At 41.5% G+C, this 11,104-nt stretch overlaps 1 protein-coding gene across 1 annotated transcript in view; it reads right to left on the reverse strand.

Annotated features, from left to right (window-relative positions):
* The window catches only part of GLIS3 (GLIS family zinc finger 3), a 175,055-nt gene extending 168,960 nt beyond the window's left edge, over positions 1-6,095 (reverse strand). Inside the window, exon 1 of the mRNA XM_064438436.1 lies at positions 5,619-6,095. Within this exon, the coding sequence (XP_064294506.1) occupies positions 5,619-6,003 (385 nt within the window). The 5' untranslated portion in view covers positions 6,004-6,095. The remainder of the gene's footprint in view (positions 1-5,618) is intronic.
* Positions 6,096-11,104: the final 5,009 nt, after the last annotated feature.

The following is an 11,104-nucleotide window of genomic DNA, read 5'->3' on the forward strand; positions in this document are numbered from 1 at the left end:
TTAGTGATGACACCTTGGCTCTCCAGTCAATGAATGAGCTCATGGATGGGAATCAGGTAGTCTCAGTTGGTGCGATATTGCCGCTGATACACTGTTGTGGTGGCAATCGGCACCTGTTGTTCTTTGATGGTCAGAAACCCCACAACAGAAGGGTCCTTCGAGAGGCCAGGCACGGTAGGCAGCTGTTTAATTTCCTCCATCTCCAAGGCAGCTACAACAAAAGTCCACCTGTACCCTTTTGGGTCCTTGAAATACCCTCCCCTGAGGCAGTCTATGCCAAGGATGCACGGAGCCTCTGGGCCAGTCACAATGGGGTGCTTCTGCCACTCATTCCTGGTTAGGCTCACTTCGGCCTCCAATACAGTTAGCTCTTGGGATCCCCCTGCCGCTCCAGCAATGCTGATGGGTCATGCCCCTATATAGTTTGATGGCATTAAGGTGCACTGTGCGCCGGTGGCCACTACAGCCTTATATTGCTGTGGGCCTGATGTGCCAGGCCATCAGATCCACGCAGTCCAGTAAATCCAGTTCTCCCTTTCCTCCACCTGGCTGGAGGCAGGGCCCCTCTATTCCTGATCATAGTATTCATTTCTCACTTCTTGTAAGTGCAAATCAAAAGTCCCTTTATTAAGAACAGAAATAAAACCAGCACTTCTACTCCTCTCTTTGGGGAATTGCTTACTGGAAACCAGAGCAGCAGCTTTCCTGGAAGAACACCCTGACTGTTTTTCTTTACAGCTCACGTACCCGTGACTCTAGGGTGGAGGCAGGTTTTCCATCCCACTTGCTCATGTCCTCTCCATGGTCACCCAGGTAAAACCATAGGGTGGCCCATGGTGTGTACTGATGCTGGTCTGTACAGGTGTGGAGTAGAACATATCCTCTTCGAGCTGCTGAACCTTTTGGGACAGTTTCTCCACAGCAGAGACAAGGGAGGAAGAGAGACTTGCTTCATAATCCCGGAGTTTATCAATCCCCTCTGCCACCACTGGTGCCTCATCTTCTTTCCAGGCCAGTACTGCCAGTGAGTTTCCATGTGTCGATAGTGTGCTCCATACAAACTTCCGCCACATGGGTCATCTGCGCTCGGCTTCATCTGGATCTTCGGATGACTGTTGATCATCTAGGTCACCATAAATCACCTCAAGCACGGCTAATTCCCTCAGGTACTGGATACCTTTCTCCATGGTCATCCATTCTGCTAGGCAATAGACAATATCTTCCTTGAAGGGATACCTTTCTCTCACACCTGACAGGAGTCACCTCCAGAGGCTGGGGCTTGTGCCCCTTTTCCAATTGCTTTGTCAATGCCCCCTTCCCCAGAAAGGGGTCCCAGTTGTTTGGCTTCCTTCCCCTCTAATTCCAGGCTATTGGCCCAGTTATCCCAGCATCAGAGCAACCAGGTGACAATGTGCTCATCTGAACGAGGGCCGAAATCTCTTTGCGTATCTCGCAGCTCACTCAAGGATAGGGATCTGGTAGTTTCTGTTTCTTGTATGAGTTCTTCCCCTTCCTCCTCTCCTCATGATGGCCCTGCTTTTCCATCATCTCTTTCTAAACGAGTTGACTTTCTCTTCCAGGATTTCTTCTTGCATATGGGGGCAATTGATACTGGCACAGGTTGATCCTCTGATTCAGCTGCTACGCTTGCCACCAGGGTTGGAGTAGTCACAACGTTTATCGAGGGGGTCTGAGTGGCCACAGTGCTTGTCACTGGGGTTGGGATAGCAGCAGTACCTGTCGTGGGGGTTTGAGGGGCCGCAGTGCTGGTTGCTTTCCTTCTCTTTCCCTTTTTGAATCCAGAGGCCTTCTCTTCCCCTTGGGGGTATTCAATAGTGTTAAATAGGGCTCGATAGGCATGGGCCAGGCCCCAGCACATTGCAGTGATTTACATCTCTCTGGGATTGCCTGGGTGACAACATAGTTCCTCCAAATATTCTACTAATTTTTCAGGATTCTGCACTTCTTCAGGAATGAAGTCCCAAGACACTGGGGGTGCCCACCATCTTAGGCATTTTCCCACACTATCCCACATACCCTGCCATGCATAGCTATCAAGCCTTGGGGCAGATCTCTGGATTATATCCGTAACTTGCTTATTAACCTTTGACAGACCTGAAACAGTCCACCAAAGCAATACCAACAGATGTATCTTAACTACCAAAGGATGTTCAAGATATTGAAAAGTTGTTGTAATGAAAGAGGAGGCATTATAGAAGATGGTAGCTAAGGTGCCGTTCTGTATTTCCTCCATAAAAAACCTCTCAGAGGAGGAGGTATAATTGCTAATTGTCGCCACGGGGTGGTACCCAATGCACAGTAACAGCTTCAATATAAACTTCAAATACCAAAGAACACTCAAGGCCAATGTTTTAAAACAGCTCTCCCAGGCAAAACATCACTAATCACTGCAGAGCACAGCGGATCAGAAAAAAGAAACACCAATCTTTAACAGAGACAGCAAATACAACAGCATGGTGCAGATCGGATAAACTAATATTGAGAACAGATGAATCAATGCTGTGACCAGAAAATGTTATTATCTCAACCCTTCATGCTCCACGTTGGGTGCCAAAAAGGACTGTCGTGGTTCAGCCCCAGTTAGCAACTAAACAGCACGCAGCTGCTCGCTCACTCCCCCCACCTCTGTGGGATGGGGGAGAGAATCAGAAGAGCAAAAGCAAAAAATAGATTTGTGGGTTGAGATAAGAACAGTTTAATAATTACAATAAAATAATTACAATAAATATTATTATAATAATTACAATAATAAAAAGGAAAAGGGAAAAAGGGAAAAAAACAAAAACACAAGTGATACAACCACTCACCACCCACCAACCGATGCTGCCCGTCCCCGACCTGCAATTGCTGCCTCCCTCACCCAGGCAGCTCCCCACAGTTAACATACTGGGCATGGCGTTACAGATACGAAACATCCCTTTGGCCAGTTTGAATCTGCTCTATCAGCTGTGCCCCCTCCCCTCCCAGCTTCTTGTGCACCCGGCAGAGCATGGGAAGCTAGAAAAGTCCTTGACTAGTATAAACACTACCTAGCAATAACTAAAACATCGGCGTGTTATCAACATTATTTTCATACTAAGTCCAAAGCACAGCACAATGCCAGCTACGGTGAAGAAAATTAACTCTATCCCAGCTAAAACCACGACAGATATACACCAGTGCATGTTCAGACTTGTTTTTTTGCTCCATACAGTAATACAGCACAATGTGTTTCAGGCTCTCATCATGCACAAAAGCCTAACAGTTTCTCTTAATGTGACTTAGGTAGCATCCTTTCTAAAAATCACCTCCTTTCAAAGCTTTGTAACATTATTCAAGATGAAGAGAGTCTTCATGCAAAGTAAAGGCTCTCTGCATATTGTGGTTACTATAGATTATTGCTGTTCTCTTTTTGAGTACTCAGCACCACCTCCTGTCAAAAAAAAACCCCTCTGTTAAAAAAGAAAACCCACACAACTGGATTGCCCCAAAATATTCCATTTCTTTCCTCCATCCCAAACTGAAGCTACTGTGTTTTTTAACTGTTCTATCCATTATTGAAAGAATGCAGTGAAACTATTCCAAACCGCCAACAAGCTATTTTGTTGTGTATCTTGCTGCTTTCACTATCTCATGTGTTTTAAAGTAAAAAACAAAAACAAAAAAAAAACAACAAAAAGCAACTTTGAAAAGTGCAAACCTCTATAACTGATACTGAGACAACTGTAAAACTGTTGTCTTCTTGAGATGAAGGTTTAACTAAAGCACCTACCAAAAGACATTTCCCTCCATGTACCTGCGACAAGAAAAGAACAAAATATAAAAGAGCTGCACAAGCAGGTTTACAGCCTTATTTACATACATACTATGCATTATACAGCACAGCAAAGTTCCAAGTCTTAGAAAATTATCCGAACATAGCCAAATGAAGGAGACTTAGCTCTTCCCTAGTGGGTACATTCCCAGCACGCATCATCTTCAACTCTGTAAGTGGTCCTACAAATAACAAGTACTTTAAAGTGTGAGGGGTTACTAATTCCAATCCATACAAACAGAGAATCTGAAGTCCATCATATCTGAAGTCCACAGTATCTTGTCTAACCAGCACTGTTTATACATAAGCTTCCCTAATGCCAGCCCATCAGCCAAGTTCTCTACTCACTATCCCACAAAACAGCAGACTACTTTACATACATAAGAACTAATCAGGCCAAGAAGGAAAGATGGAAATGTCAGCAGCTAGGAACAGAGCGGTCAGGCACAGATCAAAATCCCCAAACCCAGGACATTAACTAGGTGACACTCTCTTCGTACTGTGATGCTGCTCTGCAACACAAACTGCAGGTGGATTAGCCCTTATGTAGGGCTCTTTCAGAGATCCCAGCATGGATTCCCTGGTTTTAAGCATGTAATCTTGAAGACGGCAGGAATCGGGCTCCACCTGTAGTGAAAGACAGATAAGTTCCTCCAAAGCTCATCATGTAAGAAGTCCATCTCTCTCCACTTAGCAGCAGCTTAAAGCTATATGCTGTGAATTACACCCACCACGACCACCAAAGCCAGCATCAGACGGGTGATCTCAGAGGTCACCCAATGAATATGTATATGCATTATCACTGGTCTGACTCAGCAGAGCACTCAAGCATGCAGTTAACTTTCAACTTGTTCTGAAAAGATACCAGTTTCAAGCCTGCAAGCCTTGCTGAAGAGGGATGGCCTTCCTAACTTTTCAAAGGGAAGTAGTGAAGAAGAACAGAAAACAGAGAAGCAACACATTTGGAATAAAATTGTAAATCTCTGTCTCCTTTTCTGCACTTTCTCTCAGCTATCAACCCAAGGTTTTTTGGTATTTCAAACAATTGAATTTATTTCTGTACATTAAATTCTCATGTCTATGTACATTCAGTTTTGAAACTATGTTACCAAAACTCCTCCAAAAGAGTATCCCTGTCTCCAGCATGACCAGAATCAAGAAGTACTGAAAACTTAAAAGTTCTGTTTTGACTTCAAAGACCCAAAAGCAGTCAAGTAATTTTTGATGGACAAGCACTTACTCACAGAGGACCAGCCTCCAAATCTTGTGAGGGCTCTGCACCATTATTTTCTACAGCATAAACAGTGGTTCCAAAAAATGGATTGCAAATCTATGGTCAAGATGTGCTCCAAAGTACTTTACAACTTGTCCAGCCTAGGCACTCTAAAAAGCATGACTACATTGCTGCCTTCATCAGTAAGCAGCTGTTAGTCACCGGTGGAAAGCTGTGTTCATGCATCCAAGAAGGAGTATTTCTGACAGCACTCACAAAATTCTGGTGCCACAGAACATGAAATTACTATCTGGATTTGTTAAGTCAATAGGTTAGGTTAGCAAAGCAAGTCAAACTACACTGTTTATAAAGAATCTTAGGACAACTCAGGGATTCTGAGTAACCGCTGTGTAATACAAAGCCACTGGGAACAATCAAATGGTGAATTTTGTGGAAAGTAGCACAACATTTTGTTTCAGTATATCTTACTTTGTAGTAAAAGAGTAATAAAGAAGAGACTGGATTCCATCTGGGTATGTGTTACTGCAGAAGAAATGCTATCACTAATAGCAATAGAGAAAGGAGTCTTACCTTCACCTGTGCATGGGGAGAAAGCATTTCCAAATTCTTGCTGGTTTGGCTTTAAAGACTGTGGGGCTGGCAGTCCTGGGGGCTGTGGGACTTGTAATAAAGGCTTCCCATTTGTAACCACTTGTTTCCTAGGACTTAGAGCAGGAAGGTGAACAGTACTGTCAATGATGTTGCTCTGAGGCGCTACCCCTCCTCCAAGGGGCATCTTTACGTGTAGGCCGGCAGACAAGTTTCCAATAGCTGGGCTTGGGGTGCTGCTATCTGAAGATGGGCAGGGCATTCCTGCATGAACTCTGATAGGTGGCATCTGCTGTCCACTGACCATCCTAGGTCCATGAGGAATACCTGTTGTGCAATGGCTCATACTGCATGACCTCCCATTCATTTTTAAGAAGTTAATATAACCGGAGTGTGTTTTTACAGACACACCGCTATGACTGATATGAATCCAAAGTCAGTAAGTAATCCATTGTGTATTATGCCTGTTTAAAAAAATACAGAAATAAGAATAATTTGTATTGCAGTAAATAATACACAAAAGAGGTCTGCACATGACTGTGATATTACTGGTTACAAGAAACAAAGTACAAGCACTATATGGTCTGTCAGGTAGAAAGAACAAAGCCAAGCAATGACTTAGAGCTCTAACACAGAGAAAACCTGCCTCTTCAAAAGCTGAAGTTTGCAATAAGGTCGGCTGCCTTCACATTAACTAAACCAGCCATGAAATTAAGTGAATGCTGACCAAGTGTAAGAAGGCAGCCAGGAGTGAAAAGACTATGATAGGGAGTTGTCACTAGGGTGAACATAGCTATCACACCTTTTTCTGCCATCTCCTCAGTCTGTTAGCTGAAATGGTGCTGAAAAGCACACACAGCAGGCCAGCGCTACGCAGATGTAAACAAAACAAGAAAGAGATACCAGTTCACATTCTAAAGTATATCGATACAGCAATATGAAGAGGGAACAGCAAAACCACAGAAATTATTCTACTGTCCTTCAAACTCTGTGTCTTCACAATAGAAAAGTATTGCAAGAAAGCACAGCACAAAAGTATTCATAAACATAACTGCAATCACTTCAAAGGTGGATGCTTATTGTAAGCCTAAAGTTATGCCATAATTTAAATGTAATCATACAGTAGCAAATTTTCAAGGATATATTTTAAATTATACCAATAATTTTTGCACTCTGACTTTTCATCACTTATGTTTTCCTCGTATTTAAATCTTAGAAGACAAGACTGGTAAGGGGTTTGAGAGATCATCTCAGCTACAACCTACCCCAAGGCAGAATCAATGAGATCTAAACATTTCCTGACTTAAAAAAAGATTTGTAAGGAAAAGCTGCACTTGTCAGTGTAAATCACTGGGCTAAGATATCACACAGATGGGGTAATTTCAACCCAAACTCAGCTGAACAGCACATGCCCAACTTTCATCACTAGGTTCATCTGTTTAACATTAAGCACGTGTTTAGGTAGTTTGTTCAGTCATAGACTCAGTGCCTAATTAACTTGTTCAGACAAACAAATTAAGCTGACAGAAATAAAACTGAAGTATGGCTTCAGTTATGGAGTTATGGTTTTCATTCATGTATACATTAAGATTTTAATATTATGATCTTGCTGCAGCAAAACACTGAACTGTTAACATTTACCTTCAGCACACATCATTTTCAACACTGAAGCCAACAAGATTATAACCAGTATATTAATGATTTAAATTCACATAACATCTTCATATTTAACCCTTACCTTACTGTGACTCTGCCACGTCTCAATTTTCTCCACTTGTGAACTGTCATAAAAACCCAAAACATCCCTGTTTATTTCACAAAAATGCACTCATAGCACACTTCCAGAGTAAAAGCCATCTAAGTATCTGTATAGACATATATGCATAGATATTCACTCACACTCTCTAGTTATAACTCACTAATGAAGAAAAGCCTAAGTATATTATCTTCAAAGGCAAGAGCAAAATCCCTGCTGACATTAATAAGAACGATATGCCCCAACCACACTTAAATGGTCATAAAAGATTTATTCTATATGCTATTTTTAACTGTTACATTTTTATATTATGGGAATAAAAACTGTAAAGCACAACAATTAAAAGCAATGTTATTTAGTTTCATGCCTGGCTGAAGCATAGGTCACTCTCTGCAGTTCAACCACAAGGACAGGGAGAGCTGAATGTTCTTAAATCCTCTGAGTTTGTTTTAAAAGCAGAATGTACCTTGCCCTAGCACAGGTGACTAGATCCTTAGAAAAGGACATACAAACAAGGCAGTTCTTTTGCTGGCAAGGCCATACACCCTGTCATTATATATTGGCTACAAATAAAAATCATTTTTGCCTGTAATTCTTGTCTGCAATTTTAACTACATTAGAAAAGGACTAATTAAATTAAGAAAAGATTATACATGACAAATGCATTGCCTTTACTCAACAAAAGCACTTTTAGTTTAATTAACAGAAGAATATTTCTACATAGCTTATGCAGTGCTACCAGCTCTATAAAATCCAGGTCAATATACAACTGTTGTTAGTTGGTTAGTAGGTTGTTAGTGGTGTGTTGTTAGTAGGTTGGTCTCCTTTGCTGTTCTTCTGTGGTAATATTATATCTTAAAGTGAGTAAGTGTTCTATGCTATCATTGCCTCACTTTTATCATTGGCTACTGCTGGGTTTTTCTATACTTGAAGAAAGGCCTCTAGGCCCATAATTTCTTTCTCATGATAGTAAACTGTATTTTGAACTGAATGGCCTGAAAGTACAAATAAAACAACCTTTTTTCTGAAAGCAGAAGCAAGTTAAGTAATGTCTCTACATTTTTCTCCTCTAGTCTCTTTCCTGATTCTATTGGGAAAATGTATAACCTTATGTTAACGTGCAAATCAGTGCTTTGTTTCTTTAAAATACTAAAGCACCTTGGAAAGCATAACTTTTCCCATTTTTTAAATTATTATTTTGCGGTATTTTCAATATCATTTACTTGTTCATGAGTGGGTTTTCATTAATTTGATTTGTTTAGCATCAACTTTCATCATGATATCCAGATCTAATATCAAAGTCAGGGTGGCCAAACTGATCCATACCAAAACAACAGATTACCTACAGGTGTATTAAAGCATATATAACTAACTAAACACCAAAAGGACAAGAATTATATTCTAAAAGTCTGACTTTTGCATCAGATCCGTAAATAACTCCCAGTTATAGCTACCTGTAATAGTAAAGAGACATGATAGATTCCTAACCAAAGTGATCTTGGAAATTGCAGGAATACAGCACCAAATACTGTATTATTTAGAAATAAGCTTAGAAATCCTGAATAGAGTTGAAGCTTAATGTACTAAGTTAAAACACAAAAAAAAACCATAAAGAATACTATCCTGAGGCTGAATGACTGTGCTGACAGATTATTTTGTTCTACCAGAGGAGCACAAGCACTTGCCACCTTTTAATGAAATATTTCTGTCCATCAGTGAGATATTATAGTGACCTTTTCATGCTCCCATGCATGTTAAAGGAAATACAATTATGTCCACTACTTCTAAAGTCCCTGTTTCTTTAAGCTGGCATTACTCAAACCTCTATGACTCTGTATCTATCAATAACAGCATGACAACATAATTACTCAAAATCCATAACAATGATTCATAAATTCACTTTCAGAAAGCCATGTAGTGAAATTTAAATTCAAGCTGAAGCCCTGAAAAATCCAAGCACTAATCCTTCAGCAAGCAAAACAAAAGAAGAATTCAAAAATCTGTGCCTGCAGCACCATATGCCATATAGTCTGCTTTTATATTGCAGTTTTTAAAAGTAATCAGAGTCAGCTTACTGCTTTACCCACTGAAATCAGAGGTAAGATATATTTCAACATCAATAAAAGCTGAATTACTCCACTGCAGAAATCAGTTTAAGGAACTGTAACAAATCCAAAAAGCAAATATGAACCGTAAGCCCCTGCCCTTGGAACTGTGTGCTCCAGGACTGAGTGCCTTCCCTCATCCACACCATGACCAGTGACAGCCAAGCCTCTCTCCATGTTTCCCTCCACGATCTCCATGGCCCAAGTCCAGGAAAGCATTTATCTCCTGCCACGGCTGAGCTACCACAAGGCCACCCAAAGGGGCTGCCTCCCCCTTACGCTCTGCTCTCCCCTGCCAGCCCTTGCCTCCTTGCATGGCCATGGTATTCAGAGTATCACCTGTCAGTGGCACCCTGGTGAAATACTCGGACATCACTGCCTCCCCTGACTTCACACCCCTGATGAGTTAGTTTGGCTGGACCCAAGGACTGGGATGGAGAGGGGGAAAGGACAGCCACCAAAACCTATAGACATGCTTCACTTCACCCTCACTGACCACTCAGTGCTACAGAAATGGGGCCTTGGAGCCTCCTGAGGTTTTTGTGTCTCACAACTTCTTGTGACAAGGACACACCCTAACAGAGGTGTAAGCCACCAACTTAGCAACTCATTTTCTAAAAAGCGCACACACACACAGAGGAAGCACTGGTATCACAGCTTTTGTACAGTTATCTGGCTATAGCTCACAGACCAAAGCATGGTAATAAATTCTTCTTGGAAAGGAAAACCACACAGAGATTTAACTGTGTTAATCCAAATAACTAGGAAAAAAAACAAAGAGCCGAGCTTCAAATTAGGCTTGGAACAATACGTACATTAAGAATCACAGCTGCAATAAAGGAAGACAATGGGGCTTCAAAACTGAAACTACAAAATAAGCTTTGCACTCAATTTATAGAGAATTATCTTCCCCCCCTCCATGCCAGCCAGCATCTCAGAAGTCATGCACTACTGAGAATAATAAATACCTTGAATTAGCATCCACTGTTTCGGTCATTTGTAACCATTTCTTGACAATTGTACTCTTGGACTACAACAGGGGGCTTCCTTCCAAACTGCAGTACTCCGATAATATCACATTTTTTTAGGCCCAGGTGCTCAGCCAAGGAAAATGAGAAAAGGGTCACACATCTGGGAGTTCTAGTTCTCAATCAGCAGAATGCCTTCTTGATACAACATCAATGATGAGATGAAAGCTAAAGGAGGTCCTCTACAGCACTGAGAGACAACCAGCCCCTAAACATGGCGGAGTTTCTCAGAGCTAGTGTAATGAAATATACTAATTACTTATTACTTGCATCACTATAATTCCTAGGAAGATTAGTCACAGAAAGGAATGCCTTTGTGCGAGGGACTGTACAAACACAGAGCTGAGCACAATCACCGATACTGCTGCAACTGCCATCGAAAGGGCAGCTGTTACCAGTGGACAGGATGATGTATATCCTAGTGTAGTTGGGATGAAGCATTTTTACCTATCTGTCAGAAAAGTCTCCTCAGGTTTTTATTATGGTAATTAAGATCTCCTAAGCTTTTTCTTTACTAGGACCGTAAGCATCGGAGCTGTGCTACTGCAAGTGGTTGCTGCAACAGACCAGTGTGAGCTT

The sequence above is a fragment of the Phalacrocorax carbo genome, chromosome Z (genome assembly GCF_963921805.1).
Source record: "Phalacrocorax carbo chromosome Z, bPhaCar2.1, whole genome shotgun sequence".
In the NCBI taxonomy this organism is placed as follows: domain Eukaryota; kingdom Metazoa; phylum Chordata; class Aves; order Suliformes; family Phalacrocoracidae; genus Phalacrocorax; species Phalacrocorax carbo.